The sequence below is a fragment of the Tachysurus fulvidraco genome, chromosome 12, assembly GCF_022655615.1.
Source record: "Tachysurus fulvidraco isolate hzauxx_2018 chromosome 12, HZAU_PFXX_2.0, whole genome shotgun sequence".
Taxonomy (NCBI): domain Eukaryota; kingdom Metazoa; phylum Chordata; class Actinopteri; order Siluriformes; family Bagridae; genus Tachysurus; species Tachysurus fulvidraco.
The window spans coordinates 15,455,415-15,473,622 of record NC_062529.1 but is presented as its reverse complement, the minus strand read 5'-3'; the positions used below and the strand labels follow the sequence as shown (position 1 = coordinate 15,473,622).

General features: G+C 37.4%; 1 protein-coding gene across 2 annotated transcripts; it reads right to left on the bottom strand.

The window, feature by feature from the left end:
* Nucleotides 1-11,913: 11,913 nt before the first annotated feature.
* Nucleotides 11,914-14,779, bottom strand: LOC113659365 (E3 ubiquitin/ISG15 ligase TRIM25-like). 2 transcript variants are annotated; one of them, XM_047821088.1, is made up of 4 exons: nucleotides 14,144-14,779; nucleotides 13,422-13,581; nucleotides 12,980-13,039; nucleotides 11,914-12,642 (listed from the first exon to the last, which is right to left on the bottom strand). In XM_047821088.1, exons 1-4 carry the CDS (start codon nucleotides 14,738-14,740, stop codon nucleotides 12,116-12,118), a joined length of 1,344 nt encoding a protein of 447 aa, XP_047677044.1. In that variant the 5' UTR covers nucleotides 14,741-14,779; the 3' UTR covers nucleotides 11,914-12,115. The 2 variants fall into 2 exon arrangements, with proteins under 2 accessions (XP_047677044.1, XP_047677045.1); XM_047821089.1 differs by lacking the exon at nucleotides 12,980-13,039.
* Between the last annotated feature and the right edge of the window lie 3,429 nt (nucleotides 14,780-18,208).

Genomic DNA, 18,208 nt, shown 5'->3' with positions numbered 1-18,208 from the left:
CGGCCATTTTGTGTGATCACTCCCATGCAGAACACCTGCAATTCACCCTTGGGAAAGAAAACACTGTGGATGGTCAAAGTAAGTTGGGTAAGTTGGTGAGGTACATTTGCTGAGAATTTGGAAATAATAACCAGACACAGAACTGGAGGGTATGCAGCAGAATCCCTTGAAATGCGACTCAAGCTCTGCTGTTCTTGAGCAATTCAGGAAAGTCATGTTCTTCAATGTTATCATATAGCAACATACACAACTGATGTCCTTGACCATGAACACTGGGCAACATTATAAGCAGGAACAGACAGAAAATTCCATGTTAATCTGCCAGAGTTACCACAGGGCCTGACCATACACCAACTAAAACTGTCACAAGATTTACTGTGAGAAGATCAAGCTTGCTACTGCCATTATAGAATGTTTTCCTTTGTTTGCCATTATTAATCCCAATATATTACTTTAAAAAGCAGGGGTGCATTTCAACCAGAACTGTACCCAGGGATAATAAATGGAAGCATTGTGAGGGCCTGAACGTTTTTGTTCATCTCCAGCTGCTTCCCTGCTCATCACGCAGAGAGCTAACATGAAACACACTCACGCTATAGCCTCATTTCAGAGACATCTGTCATCCATTAAGGACACCAGCCTCAGCCTCTGAGGGATGGGGTCCGATCTTTTAAGTCTTCTGGCTTGTGTGTGTGTGTGTGTGTGTGTGTGTGTGTGTGTGTGTGTGTGTGTGTGTGTGTGTGTGTGTGTGTGTGTGTGTGTGTGTGTGTGTGTGTGTGTGTGTGTGTGTGTGTATACATATGTTGTGGTTGGGAGTGGGTGTCTCAAAACAGACACGGTTACTTTAGAAGGCTAGTGCCAGTGCTGAAGATGCTGGCAAGTTTACACAGACATTCATGCAGAAAGCACCTAGGCTGCAGGGGAATGGCATTACTGGCTGACCCTAAGTGTCCCTCTGTCTTGAATATGGCAGCTCCATCAGTACAAAATGCTTCCTACCTCACAGACATGTGTAGGTCAGTAGTAGTGCAGGCATCACCGCTCTGGAAGTGTGTCCTGTTCATTTAATGGCAGCTGCAAGTGTGAAAGTGAAATATGCACATGGTTTTAAAAAAAAATCAGACCGTGAGGTGGATTTTCATTGCATTGAAGAATGAAAACATGGAACAGTTCTACTGCAATAGTACTACTGAGAAAATTATTCATGCTGTAATATAAAAAGACATCAAATTTAGTAAGTAATCAGTAGTTTGGGTACTGGTTAAGGCATGATTTCTTAATTATATCTCAAACACCTTGTACCAACTCTACAGAGGTCCAGATAACTCCTAAGGCATGATAACAGAAGCAAACTATGCTTGTACAATCAGACAATCAATCTTCTTAATGTCAAAATAGACAGATTTTAGCTGTGATGTTCTAAAAATATGTTAACAATAAAACCGGCAAAGGATGAGCTGCTTGAATGAGTACCAATGTATTCACCTAATACTTCCATCTTTCAGTTTTCTCTGTATACACTTGCATACATACAGAATGGCTATTTGGGAGACACACTTAGTTAATCTCGTTGACACTTAAAATACATGAGGGTTTGTTGTAGCAGAACGTTTACATTTATGTGAGGTGAAAGTGACTAATGTTGAGACCAAGTGCTCAACATCCAAAATGTTCATTATCACCCACAAGTAATAATTTACATGGCTTGTAATTTTCATACCATCTTTTTTGCTTCTGACCTTTCCAACCACTGGACCACTCGTAACATGGAATTCCCCAAGTGTTAGAACATACTTCTTCATTTCCAATGGATATTCTAAGCCTCGTTCAGCCTGTTTTGGCATGCTATACGCACATCTATGCTTTGCTTTACCAATCCTTTTATGATGAAAGCTGCTTTCTCTGCTTAGATTCACTCTATCGTCTGAAGAGAGATCTCAGAAGAAATAAAAACCAGGTGGTGACCTGTCCATAACCAGGGTGTGGTTTGTTGCTGAATGAAAATAAAGAAGGGAAAAAAGATTTTTCACAAATTTAAATAAAAAAACTTGATATGGTTCCTAGAATCTAGATATAATAAAATCAAACAAGTATGCAGCACTCAATGTTCTCATTTCTTGTCCAACAAACAATATCTCAGTAAAGCCAAAGCTACTTCTTTCACAGAAGGACATAAAACTCTCTCATGGAGACAATTATAGCAATACTTACTAACTCGAAACAGTAAAAGTGAAATACTACATTAATGCTGTGTGTTCTACTTCAGCTCCCAGTCTGCAGCCCAAAGTATTTATAGAGCTGATCAGTATCAGTGGGGGAGTGTTTATAGGACTTAATAATACTCACTCTGGACTAACTGTCAATGTAGTCTGCTTCCATACACCAAATGGATGCCTGCCGTTGCATACACACAGATATTGCACTCAGGCTCCGGAGAGGTGGGATATCAGACCTGTGAATTGTAGTGGAGTTGGAGGGGGTGAGTGAATCACAATGGGAAGGCAGCCCTGGAGGAGGTCATTAAGACCAGGCACAGGCAGAACTGCTCTGGATTCAACAGCCCAATGACCCACCTGGCACCTGGGGCCCAGACGGCTGGGAGGAAATAGAGCCATTGGCTAGGAGACGGCGCAAAGGGTTGCTGCTGGGGACCGGTGCCCTTCACCTATCACCCCCGTCTGCTCCATCAAGCACGTCTACGACATCAACATAAACATCCACACTAAAGATGCATACTCCACCCCCACTATAGTTGATTGTCTAAAGGCAGGACAGTACACAGCAATACATTCCATTTAAGGCTCCAATGTAATGATATATAAAACAGTAAGCATAATTAGATTACAAAGCTTAATTCTAATCAGTCTAGATAACATTTCAAAACCTAAAAACTAAAATATATATATTTACATTTATTTATTTGGCAGACTATTTCATTGAGTTACAGTGAAGGGATGGGGCCCAACAGCAGCTCAGTAGTTACAAACTATATTATAGAGCATTAGCAGGTCAAAACCTTGTCCTTCTCTCTCTCTCTCTCTCTCTCTCTCTCTCTCTCTCTCTCTCTCTTTCATACATTACATTGAATTTTGATCTTTATAGAATGAGAGTGAGAATATTTATTTAAGATTATAAGGAACCATAATAGGTCTTCTTTCTGTATTTCTGTTGGGGCCCAGCACTGTCATCCCAAAGATCGATGAGAGTAGTTTCCACTCCATCTCCCAGCATCCCTGCCGGTGCAGTAATGGCCACGCGGAGACATCAAGCACATTCCAAGGCCTGGCCCAATTATGGGCAGATGAACGGCAGATCTCTTTGTTTAAGAACAAAGCCAGGAGTGACACAACTGGTCTTTAAACGGAGCTCACTGCTATAGTGGTAGAAGACACAGTAGGAGGGGGGAGGTGACCAGCTGGTTATAAACAACTACTTGGTCAGTTACTGGAAGGACAATTTGCAGTTTGTACATAGTAGAGTAGTCCAGGTGGTGGGTCATTGTAGCACACTCCAAGAAGAGAGAGAGAGAGAGAGAGAGAGAGAGAGAGAGAGAGAGAGAGAGAGAGAGAGAGAGAGAGAGAGAGAGAGAGAGCAGCAACCCTTTACACATAATTCACAAAGCTCTGTTCTGTTTTAGCTCATAACCAACCAAAGTATAGCCTGTGGCCTATTTATACACAAAACAAATATATCTTTCAGATACTTTTTCTTCTTAAATTGTCTCAATCCAGAATTATTACAGATGTAAACCAATAAACTACAGGGTATTAAAATTACAAACCATTCCCCAGGCCACAACGCTCCCCACATCCCTATTCTCTTATAAGTGGCACATGTGCTCTTTACGGCATATATCAGTAACAATCTCAGTGTGATTGAACAAACACTCACTGCTCAGATACTTAACTGTTCATGCTCATATAACCCTCAGGGGTCTATGCCTATTTTTGTTGTTTTTAATACATGGATTTAACATTCAAAAGAAAATGCCCCAATTTCAGATACACTGCATTACCAAAAGTATGCGGACACCTGATCATCACAAACATATCTATACTTGTTGATATTCATCTATTTCCAGAGCTAATGACTGGAATGTGTTTGGCCTCTTAGTTCCAGTAAACTATTTAATTGTGTGCTTTGTACTCTGTGGCAACAGTTACAACACATACAGGGGCAATGGTCAGGTGTGCAGATATAAGTGGACCTTTGTCAACTTTTGTCTGTTTTTTTTACAAGAGAATTATACTGATTAACAAAATGTATGTTTGATTGAGTGGTCTTGTTGTGTGTACAGCTAACCTCTGCCTTAAAAAATCAAACAGTAACCCCAACAAAATAACAAAAATGTTGCGAAACTGCAAAAACATGAATTCTACATTATTGATTTTGTTAAAACAGATCTGTGAGAAAATGTACAATTAGACATTCTTTATTCCATATCATCCTTAATTTTATAAAGCAATATGTAAGACATCATCCTTCCTTGCACTGGCACCATCACAGACCTTGTGTATTAAGTGTATCAGTTATTCAGTGTTTCTCTAATAGATATCACATCCTTTCACTGTATTACATTGCAATGTTTATTATACAATGGATACAATTAGATAAGATAACAATGGATGTCAGACCACACCGAACAGAATTCCTTGCACATCTTGTAGCCTAAATGGAAAATATAAATTAAAATATTATTTTATAATAAAACCAGATAATAGGATGCTAACACTCTTATTCTGATGGTGAATGTACAATTCATACACATTTGTGATTGGGTAAGATTCCAGCTGAGGAGTGATAATAATGTTTACAATAAAGTGTCGACATCTAGTGGTACATAATAAAAAACAGTAACTATCTTGGCCATCCAATTAAATTAAATTCAATCTATTTGTATTATTTGTATGTCTTAAAGCAGCTTTACAGAAGTATGGAACCACAGAGAGATAAATAAATAAATAAATAAATAAATAAATAGAAGAAGAAGAAGAAGAAGAAGAAGAAGAAGAAGAAGAAGAAGAAGAAGAAGAAGAAGAAGAAGAAGAAGAAAACGAAATAAGGATATAAATAAATAAATAAATAAATAAATAAATAAATAAATAAATAAATAAATAAATAAATAAATAAATAAATACAAGATTGAAGATTAAAATTAATTTAAAGAATATTAGCTTTAAAAAAAAATACCTGTCTAAAGTAGCACCAATTTAACACACACACACACACACACACACACACACACACACACACATATATATATATATATATATATATATATATATATATATATATATATATATAATTATTATTTTAACATTTACTACAGTTAATTTATTTTAACTTTACATAGGTTCCCTTTTTCCCCCTATCACTGCTATGTAAAGGCAAATTCACTGAACTAGGGCCAGAACACAGGGCTTTTAAACCATCTCTTCACTGCATTATGATCAGAATCCCGTGATGCATCTCTAATTATATCCCATAATATGTCAGGGCAGGTAGATGGGAGTATTTAGTGTTGTGGATTCTATGACAGTGAAACGGTTTACTGGAAGATGGAGACTCATTCAACACCTATGTGCAATTCCGTCGCGCTCGCTAGGTGGCAGTCGTCAGAATTAATGTTCGTCAAAATACTGCCACAAAATCGGAAGAAGAAGAAAATAATCCATACTATTCATTGTGGCTGGTAATCTTCTTATTACATAGATATATACAGATATACAGAGAGATATCTATGGATGTCGCCTTGGCTACGGCAGTTCATTGGAACGAATGCGTCAATAGAGCCGCCATCTTGGAACAGGGGGACCCTCCTCTTTAAGGCATCAGCGTCAATGTAAATAAAATCACCACAAATCGTCATGAATGCGATTTTCTATTTTTTTTTTGGTTCGTTAGAAAGGTCAGACATGTATTGATCATTGAGTCCAGAGAAAATTTAAGGTTTTGATATTAAGATATGCTCTACTTTTTCAAAATATAATGCATAGTGCTAGTAGGTCTAAGTTTATTAGTTACATTCTTCCACTTGAGTAAACTTCAAATGAACAATCGCTTCTTACCTTAAATCCTAGTACTGCATACAACACTGCTACAATGGTGTGACAGATTCAGATTATTTTATTTAATGCCATGTCAGTAATCAAAGCTATTTTCATGGCAGAATTTCAATTACAAAAACACAAATATAATATTAATACAATAAATAAATATATATATATATATATAAACAGCAAGTCATATTATACTTTTTTAAATTAACATACAGGGCTGTCAAGTGTCACGCATTGAGAGTGACTGTCACGCATTTGGGTCTATTCTCACGCTCTCCAGCCACACATCGTATTTCTCACGCAGAAAAAGTTTTGACAATTTGTCATATATTTAATATGCCGCAGCGCCCATAATGTATCTGTCCGCGCCGCTGTCTCTATGGAACCGGGCAGGAATCAAGCGCGTCTCAGTTCTTAATCGAGCCTGACAATTATCAGCCAATCAAAAAAAAGAGGCTACACAATAGCCAATCAGAAAATAGCACTATCTGGATAAGATTTAACGAAACGACCAATTAAAAAAACATTCATCAGCGAGGATATTTTCGATAGTCAAAACGAAACAATCATGTCCCTAAAAATGGCTGGGCTTGAGTCTGTTTTAAATGGGAGCAACATTATAAATGAAAAGGCAAAAAACACTTAAAATAAACACCACCAGTCATACTCTCTCTCTCTCTCTCTCTCTCTCTCTCTCTCTCTCTCTCTCACACACACACACACACACACACACACACACACACACACACACACACACACACACACAAAGTAATAAATGGGGGGGGGGGGTCACGATTGCCTGTCTTCAAATCTCGAGAGCCCTGAACATACGATAAAAAAAAATCCAAAACCTTTTCAGGCATAATCTGATTAAATATGTTAAGTGAAGTAACTTGATAAAAGAGCATTCTTCTTGTGTTACGTCCAGGATAATCTAATAAAATATGTTACAAAACATACATAAAGTTGGATTTTCACCTTTAAGCAAAAAAGCATGGGTCAATTTTTAATGTCCATGTTAAGAGCTTCGGAATCTATAAACATCGGTTTTCCTAACCTTCAAAAACTAATGGGTAACTAGCATGGATTAGCTGCGGTCGTTAACCAAGGACTGAAACAAACCAACGTAGCCAGAAATATAATTCCGTAACATTCAATATCATAAAACACATTCTCACTATACTATCTATAATATAGTATACAGTACATACACAGTATATACACAACACAATGCTTAAACAATGAACCTGATGTTCTATATTATACTGAAACTCCAATGATATCGCTCCATTTTGTTTATTTCCTATGTGAAATGTAATCCCTTGCTGTCTGGTTTTTAGATTTCGTTCATTTGAACATCCAAACACAGCACAAAAAAACGCAGCAGTCCGGTATCGTCCATGAATATGAAGTACAAGACACCTGTTTCAAGATGGCGGCAGTTTTGCCGTATTTTTAGAACCCCAAGGTGACATATAGATGTAGATATTTATGTTCTTATTATATTTCTTCCTTTTCTTCTTCTTCTTCTTCTTCTTCTTCTTCTTCTTCTTCTTCTTCTTCGATAAGATAAGATATACCTTTATTCCTCCCACAATGGGGAAATTTCTGTTACAGCAGCAAAGACAAAGAAATGCAAACATATAAAAGAATAAAGACATAATATAGTATACAGTAAGTACTATGTTTATACAGTATATACTATCTATAATTATAGTATACAGTATATACTATGTTTATGCAGTATTTAATATCTATAATATAGTATACAGTACATACTATCTTTATACAGTATAATGTAGTATACAGTATATACACAGTATATACATACCACAATGCTTGAACAATCTCTGAACCTGTTGTTCTATATCATACTGAGACTCCAATGATATCGCTCCAGTTTGTTGCTTTTTCATATATTTTCTTCTTCTTCTTCTTCTTCTTCTTCTTCTTCTTCTTCTTCTTCTTCTTCTTCTTCTTCTTCTCCTCATTATTACTGGCCAAGAATTTTTCACTTTTCAATTTTTCGAAACGTTGCTTTGCTTTTTAACAAATTAATAAGTATGGGAGTTAAAACAGTGTTGCGGACATTAAATTTTTTTTACTTTAGCAGTTTCTTTTGTCCTGCACCTGCCAGAAGGTGGGATGTGCACACAATTACTTATTTAACACTATTATTATTATACCCTCTCCTCTGACAGTTTCTATGGCAGCCCACAGAAGCCCTTGGTGGGTGTTTATGAAATTTGAAATGGATTTATTTCATATCACAAAGTCTAAGATTAATGGTTTTAATAAAGGAAATGTTAACAGAAAAAAATAAAGGTGACCTGGAGGGGATCTATTTCTCTTGGTAAGGTTATATCTTCACATGGGTTCTCATATCATGGCTATGTGGATGATGCTGTACGTCTCTCCCTCAGATCTATCTATCTCTAGCAGGCATCTCATGATGCAAAATGAATCATTAGCTGCAAATGAATCCCAGGTGACACTGAATTGCTGTTTATCCAAGATGATTTATTTTCATGTTATGATCTTTCTGTCTCCCTGAACTCTGCTTCAGCCACTGCAGCAACCATGGAGAAACCATGGACAATCAATTGTACTTTTGCTTGCATGTTGCTAATCTGGATCCATGTTGTGCTTTGATATCTTTTTACACTTTCCTCCTCAATTAGCTATATGTCAAGTCACTTTACCCTCAGCTAGATTTACAGTTCACCCTTATCTATAGGCATGGCCAGTTATCTGCCACTCATCCAATCCTGATCACCGGGAAGTGGAGAAGAGCAACTGGCAGATGAGAGAGAGCAATTGGTAAATATGTCCTATGTTTTTTGTAAATCACAGTAAACATTCTTATCCAACAGTGTTGTGGATTGTTTTTGTTTGTTTTTGTGTTTGCAAGCCTAGTTGGCCACTCTTCCTTCCTCCATGGTACGCCACCCATTGCTAACCCCGAGCCACCCTTAGGCATAAATGTTACCTTGCTACATGCCTCCTGCACAGAGGGGCAATTCCCCACACATACGAAATATGCAACAAACTGGAGAGATCTCACCGGAGTCACAGTATGATATAGAACATCTGTTTCAGAGATTGTTCAAACATTATGTCATCATGTGATAGAATTCTCCTCCTGTTTCCATAGAAGGTCACTTTTGGAACTGGTTTAGGAATGGGAACCTATGTGGCATACTTATGGTCACACGTTTATAGTTAAGTTAGTTAATATATAGTTAATAGTTAATATAGTTAAGTAACTTGTTAACCAGTCATCTGTATTATATATATATTTTCTCACACCAAGCCCAAGTCCTCTGGCATTTCTAAATTCTAAAGTCCAAAATATTAGTATTTGTCTGAGACGGTACACCACATGTGCACATTATCAGCCTCATTCAAGACTCTGAGGGCAAACAATTAAGTGCCTTGTTCTGATTGATGAATTCTGTGTACTTACTATCCAAACAACATTCACACATTCACACGCATGCTTAAATGTTTTTATTAAATAACAACGTCACTCTGCTGTTGTAGGATCTGCATTATGTTCCTTGACATGTAGGGTCTCTGCAGTGTCCCATCATGGCGTATTTGAGATATACGTTTTTGGACGTATGGGATCTACCAGTCGTTATTAGACTGAATGCAGAGGTTGAATGTGTCCACACCTACTGTATACTGTAGCAATTAAGTGGTCTACCACCATCACCACCTTTAACAAACAGTGAAAGTTTTTACCTCTGTTAAACTCTAACCTTTATTCTGTATCCTGTGTTCATGTGTCTGTGTGTGTGTGTGTGTGTGTGTGTGTGTGTGTGTGTGTGTGTGTGTGTGTGTGTGTGTGTGTGTGTGTGCGTGTGTGCGTGCGTGCGTGCGTGCGTGCGTGCGTGCGTGTGTGTGTGTGTGTTTGTGTGTGTGTTTAAATACTTAAACATTGCTTACTGGTTGTGGTAGACCCTACAATAATAATCAATCAGTGATAGTTCAGCCTGGAAAATGTCAGCTGACAGTTTGTAGCAGAAGGCCAAGACACCTTAAATACATAGGAACTAACTAACAGACTGTTAATCATTTCCAGCATAGGGTTGTATTGTTCTTTAAATGTAATTTTATGTAATGTCACATTGTGTTTCAAATCTATTGCTTCAACCATCAGCAGTACAAAAAACAGCAACAAGTCTGTAACTTGGTCCACCACCAGCATCCTGTGAATCATAATGTGTTATGCTATGCTATGCTATGAAAACAAATACATGAAAGTCATTCATCAATAGAGAAATCATGCTCTGATTTGGCACACAATTCACACACTCACACATGGTAAAACAAATGAAACATGCAAACAATTCTGTGTGACAGCTCACTGGTCCTTGTTCCTTCTCCAGAGCATGTAAGCATGCCGACATGAAGAAATTGTCTTGATAGACCGTGATCTGTAATAACCACAAGCATGGGCGTAAATCCCGGGGAGGACGGAGGGGACATGCCCCCCCCCCCCCCAACCCTAGGGTTGTCCCCCCCATCCGAGGGTTGTCCCCCTTTCGAGGATTTTTTTTAAAAAAAAATATTTTAAAAATATCGCACTCTCTATTGTGAAAAATATATGTATTTATACCCAAATAATTATGTAAGTAGAAAAAAACAAACGCAAAAAATGCATTTAGAAACAGTTGAGTTCTCCCTCCTCTTCCTCACAGTGATTTGACGACCCACTGCCTACTTTCCCAGTTCATCTCACCTACTCTGCACACACGAGTCAGGTGTGTGGCTGCGGCTCAGTTAATGTTCAACTCCGTTAAGTAGGGTATTTTGTTCACTTTAAATAAAGCAAATCTCTTTAATGTAGTTGATGCAAACTCATTCATAAATTAGTTGCGGCAAAAATGCTGATTACCGATGTAATTTTCCATGAATCTGCTATATTAGCGATCAGGGGCTCCAGCCCCCCTGTCTGTGATCTCAGCCACCCTGAAACTATAAGTATAATTTTTACTTTCAAAAATAAAAAATAAAAATTACATCAAAATGCAGGACATGTCGTATTTTAATTTGCTTTTGCGCGCGAGTTTAATGCATTTATCTATAACGTTAATCGACAGAAAGCCGCAAAGACGGTTATAGAAGGTATTTTCTGAAAATTAACTGAAGAATTTTCACAAATCCAGGGAATTTAGCACTCAGGAGGTTGTACAATGTTATGCTATTTGTGTTCAAATTGTTTGCAAGGTTGTGTTTTGTGTTTTCCATCTTGATTGCCTTATGTATAAACATATCAATTTCTGGTGTTCTTGCTCATCTTCCTCCATAATCATAATCATCCTCCATAACTTGTTAATTTCAATCTCTTCAGCAATTCTGTTACACAATTGCCTCCGATATTTTTCTTTTCTGTACTGATGATCTGCCTCACTGATGCTTGAGCTCTTTTATAGTTAATTAAATCATTCAAATTAAATCTTCCTCTTACTTTCCTTAGAGCTTTATTTCTGATAAGAACAGCCTCACTACACTCCTCTTTCCACTATGGAACAACTTTTTCCAATTGATTCTTCTGCTGCTCTCCGTATTGCCTTTTCTTTTTCCCCAGTAACATCTTCACTCCAAGTGTCTTTTTCTGTTGCCTATTATCTGTGTGCAATAATAACACTTTCCCGTCTCTCTACATTTTTGCACTTTCAATCTTTACTTTATCTCATTGATCACTTTAGTTTTTTAGCTCTTAAACAAAATTATATGTACAGGTACAAAACAACACTAACTCAACAACAGGGCAACATTTAGGTGTAAAAGCCTTTTACACACAGTAGGTTGTGTTTCCACCAGCAAGCAGCACAGAAAGACAGAGCAGTTTGAGTAAAGTTTATTATTTCTGAGGAGACATTGAACATTTTATATCAACTATAATAAACCCATCGTAATAGTGCATACAGTTAAATAGTCTGTTTCTACATTCTGCATTACTGTTCCAGTTTCTGCACACTGTAGCTCAGGGACAAATTAAATCTCACATCTCACTTATAGTTTTTATAAACACTTTTACTAACATTTTATTTTGGATCACAAAACCTCACAGATGAGTTATAACTCCACATCAGGACTCCAGCGTATAGAGGCTGAGTGAATGTGGTGTGGATTCTGTGGAGGAGCCTCATGGTGTCAGAGACGCTGTAGAATGACAGAGTTCCTGCACTGTGATCCACATACACTCCTATTCTGGAGGATGATGGACCTCGGAGCGCAGTCTTGATGTTGTTGTGCCAGAAAGAGACAGGGGAAGAAGAACACCACATACTCCAGGACTGACTGTTGTGTCCAAACAAAAACTCAATACCCTGTCCTTTCCTGCTGATCTCTTTATATGACACTGATATGTCCACATAACCGCTCCTCTCCACCTCCCAGTAACAGCGTCCCCACACACTCTCCTTACACAACACCTGAGGCAAGGAGTCAAATCTCTCTGGATGATCATAGTATCGCTGTTGTGTCTCACTGCATGTCACCACTCTGTTCTTCTCAGACAGAATGAGTTGATGATGTGCTGTGTTTGGATCCAGAGTCAGATAGCAGAAATCTACAGTAATAAAATGTCCACATATTAGATGTTAATCACAGGATTTATAATAAGTGTGTGTGAGACACCTGTCTGTGTATCTATCCTCCTAATGCAGCTCTATAAACATGGATCTAACAATACAGACATGTCTGTGTGTGTGTACTGAATGTTTGTGTGTGTTTGTATGTTTGTGTCTGTGTGTGTGTGTCTGTGTGTGTGCGTGTCTGTGTGTGTCTGTATTTATGTGTTTGTGTGTGTGTGTGTGTGTGTGTGTGTGTGTGTGTGTGTGTGTGTGTGTGTGTGTGTGTGTGTGTGTGTGTGTGTGTGTGTGTGTGTGTGTGTGTGTAAAACCTACACTGCAGAAAATCTTCTCTACTCTTTGGTTCTGAAGGTAAAATCATCTGAACTGCTGCAGCTTTGGAGACACAGAGCAAAATAGAGACAGAAAAATGATGTGGAAACAGTTTAAAGTGTGAATGTGAAAAATTTGCTTCCTCACATTTTCTCCACAAATGTAAGATTACTTCATTCATTCATTCATTTTCTACTGCTTATCAGAACTTCTCGGGTCACGGGCAGCTTGTGCCTATTTCAGGCATCATCGGGCATCAAGGCTGGATACACCTTGGACGGAGTAGATTTGTACTTTGTCTGCTAAATTGATCTTGATGTCATTTACAAGACTGATTCTAATACTGTGCGATTTTCTGCAGTCTTGTTCCTGCTTACTTCTTATTTCTGTTAGATGAATTGTACGGCTTTTTACTGTGATACAGAAACAATGTTTGTTTGTTCACCTTGTGGTCTGATTTTGCTGAATTTCTCCTCACAGATTTGCTTCACTTGTTTTTTCAGATCTGAGAGAGATTTCCTCTCTCCATCAACTGAGAGATGTTGATTAACAGTGAAGCTGGGTAAGTCGTCACATCCAGGAGAAACACAGAGAGACAGGAAACTCTACAGAGAGGAAACACATCATAGAGAAGGAGAAAAGTAGACGAGAGGAACAAATGAATCTCAGACTGAATCAGAACAAAGACACACTTGTGATCTCAGACAGGAACATTTCTTATTGCTGTAATGAGCTTTTAGGAGGAAACTTTGTGAGGAACAGCGCCCTCTGTAGATCAGACAGTGAATGTTACCTGGAGGAAGTGGATGCCATATAAATATAAAGTAAATGTAAATGTGCCTTAAGGAAGCTTCAACACTTTTAGAAGTAAAATAAAATAGACTTTGAAATCAGAAAAAAGTTTTACATGACAATGATAAATATCTTCATCATCATCATCATCATCATCATCATATCATTATTGTTATGCCGTTGGCTGTTTAAAGTACACTGACTGGTCTGAACTGTTTCACACGTCTTTACAAAACACATTTTGACTTTTAATAAAAATCCACCTTACACTGAATGACAGTCATATAACCAATCAGATCACCTCAATAGAAATTAGATTAGAAATAGAATTTGTAGAAATTAACTTAAAAAAGAATAATAATATCCAGTTCTCACCTGTTTTTTAGTTCTTTCTGTTTTAGCTGAAACTGTATCATGACCTTTATGTTGATCCATCATACACAAGTAACAGATGAAGCTTTGGTCAGTACGACAGTAGATCTCCATCAGTTTGTCATGTTCAGAGCAGATCTTCTCTTGGAGCTCTGCACAGGCTTCAACTAACTTGTGCTTCTTAAAGGCAGGAGACTGATAGTGAGGTTTAAGATGCTCTTCACAATAGGAGGCCTGACAAACCAGACAGGACTTGACGGCTTTGTGTTTTCTCCCTATGCAGGAATCACACTCCACATCTCCATGTCCAGCATAAAAGTGAGCAGGAGAGGCAGCTTGGAGTTCAGTCTTCTTCAGTTTCTTCACCACTTCAGCCAGCATGTTGTTCCTGCGTAGAACAGGCCTTGGAGTGAAAGTCTCTCTACACTGAGGACAGCTGTAGACGCCCTTCACATCCTCCTGATCCCAGAAGCCATTAATACACACCTTACAGAAACTGTGACCACAGGACGTAGCCACTGGATCATTCAGGAGATCCAGACACACTGGACAGCTGAAGTGATCCACAGAAAAATGTACTGAAATACTGGACTCTGCCATTTTCCTGCACTGAGAGTGAGTGAGTGAGTGAGTGAGTGAGTGAGTGAGTTCGTTGCTTCGTTCGTTGCTTCGTTCGTTGCTTCGTTCGTTGCTTCGTTCGTTGCTTCGTTCTTTAAGTTTCGTTTTCTAAGTTTTGTGTTATAGTATAACAGAGAGAGAAGCTGCTGCTTTACAGAGAAAATGAGCTCAGGCTTTTTTTTAATGTAAAGAATGTCCTCTGTGATTTAAGTTTTTATTAATTGAAATTATTTTCTCATGTATTTGAATAAGGTAAATCATCACATTATATTTATAATATTCAGACATTTTTTTACTCAGTACAAGGGGCGGTTCAAGACCTTCTTTAGGGTGGCTCCAGCCCCCTGTCTGTGATCTCAGCCACCCTAAAACTATAAGTATAATTTTTACTTTCAAAAAAAAAAAATAAAAAATTACGTCAAAATGCAGGACATGTCGTCGATGGGAAAGAAAATTATTTATCAGTCTGACCCAAGAGCGAATTTTTTTACTTTGCTTTTACGCGCGTGCGCTGTAGTCTTTCAAAAGTGCGTCATCAGCTGTCTGCTTTATTTGAACGGAGAAACACGTGCACGCGCAGTCGGAGCTGGATGCATTTAACTATAACGTTAATCGGCGTAAGACGGTTATAGAAGGTATTTTATGAAGATTAACTGCATTATTATATTAAGTTAAAAAAAAATCAGTTATACCAATACCTTCTACTTATTACCAGAGTTGATGGCACAAACAAAATATTAATGCAAACAATCCATTCAAAACAAAATAAAAATAACTTATTGATTTGGTCTTTGTCCTGTGAATATTTTTTTATATCTGTATTAATTGGACACACTGTTTGTAGAGAATGCACACATACATGAACTGATTTGATTCAAGACTGGCATCATTACACCATGCGTAACATTTTGGTGTCCACTTTTGCCATTTTAAATAATACCATAATTTTTGGCTTACTATGTAGTCATATAATACATAATATAAAACTTTTAAATTCTCACTGAGGGCTAAGCCCCCCTAAAGATGAAATCCTAGAACCGCCCCTGTTAGCGATTAAAATATTACTTATCTAGTTAACCGTAGCTTGTTCACAATAGCTTGTTGCATAGTGAAAGCCGTTTTGTTGTTTTTATACATAGAGCAGTTACTGTAAATTGATTATTTAATAACATTAGTTACAAAACATTACTTATTTTATATATATTTTTCACAATATCAGTCATGTTTATATTTTATTGTATGTTGTTGGCTTAACTGTAAACACCACAAACAATGCAATAAATAGTTTTGAAGAAAAATCTGCTTTGTCATTGAACCTGAGAAAAACTTTGAAAATAACCATAATGACACAGTCTCCATGCTACAATAATAATGATAAAAGCAAAGTTTTTCACTGTGGGGACATATCTTTATAAGTACAATTAGACTGTATTATTTGTGTCCCCCTTTAAAAATTGCTCATGAGAAATTTTATATTTATTGTCCCCTTTACTGTTAAATGAAATTTACGCCCATGACCACAAGCACACATAAACACATATGTTTAGTCAAGTTAGTTGCCAACCCATAATAAACTCTAATAATGTAGCATATATCTATATAAGAGTGTCACAAAATGTTGAATGTAACATTAGGGTAACATAGACAAGGTTTAAGTGATTATTGGGGATGGACATGGGACATGCTATGGCTGAAAAATATGACATGACAAAACCATACTCACATACCGTACCATTTAACTTCATACAATACTTTAGTTGTATGAAGTAAACAATAAATTTGCTACATAGAAATAATGAATGGCTACATTTTTGAGAATTAATTACTTACTATTACGTATGAGTTCCTCTGAGACACACTTTTCTTTGCCTGTGATGGCATTACAATCTGCATATGATGAATTCAGTGCAACTTTGGGGTACAGGTATACTGACAATCCAGAAGTAGCCAGATTTCTAAGGCAATAGTCAGGGGCACAGGGGTCATACACTAGTGATGCAAACATTTTCAAGTATTTTCTTAGGAGGTACAGGAATGGTAAGTGTGGACAGGAAGGATACATATTTGTCATTTTACAGAAGGTCACACAAAGTGTGACCAGCAGAAATGTGACTAATTTATATGCCATTACACACAATATTGCAACCATCAACCTGCACACAGCACAAAGCGCAGAAATCAACAAAGACAAAAAGCCATAACTTAAACACAACAAAGCAACTTCTAGATTGATTAGTTAAATGTCAATAACAGAATTGGCTTGTTTTATTTTCACTGTTAAAGTATACTTACTTGCTACACTCCCTCAGCACTGCTAAATATAATACGAACAGCATCAACAGGAGAATCACCAGCAGGGACAGAGCAACCACTGTACAACATACAAAATTTGGAGTACCAAATTGTGTGAGATCTGAAAAAGAAGAAGTATGGAATGTCTGACTCTTCATGCATGTAAATGTCACAGCTTTGATTAATTAAGAGAAGAGAGTCAGGGCTGCCAGTCTCTGATGGTGGATGAGAACATTTTTTAAATTGTTTGTTGTATGTTTTACTTCATAATGTATTTACTTTACAATTTGGGATAAAGAATCATTAAGTACTCACAGCAAACCAGTCAGATCACCTTCACTTGAAGATAGTCTGACATCTTGGATTGAAGACTAAGGTCACCAATTGTGAGCTGTGGTAAATGCATAGGACAGACAGCTCAGACAATGTATTCATGCATTTAGTGATTCAGAAGCACCTTGCTGACCGCAATGCTATCACTAGCCTTTGAGAGAGAACAAGAAATGTTCTAAGTAACCTCTAAAAGCTGTTGTTTGTGAATATCCCAATCCCAGGAGAAAGTCAGTTTCTGAAATACTCAAAGCTATTCAGTCTGGCACTAAAAAGCATGTCATGGTTAAAGTCAGAGAGAACACACTTCTTCTTCATTCTGCTGTTTGATGCTGTTTGAACATTAAACTCTTGACCTGTATCTGCATGATTTTTTGCATTGGACTATGGCTACATGATTTGGCTGATTATAAATTTGCATAAATGTGGAGGTGTAGAGGTGTTCCTAATCAGATACTGTAGATAATGAGTGTATACAGTAGCTGTAAATATCTATAGGCTACTCATCTATATGAGAGACTTACACATTAGGTCCAATTCTGCAGACCTCCAGCAGAGTTTTGCTCATAGATGATATACTGGTTTCCATAAAGCCAAGCTGTAGAACAAAATATTCAAGATAAAAGATTACAGATCATGTACATTTTAGTATACATAAAGCATTTGCACCTCAGTTCTGTGTTGGTACAAATCAATAGTAAATTTATAATTTTATCTTACCTGCACCACGAAGGATTGCATAGTCGATGATTTAATTGAACAGATTTAAGAAGCAAGTTTCTAACTTTTGTGAATATCCTGTTTCTGTTTTATAAAACCGGCAGAAGT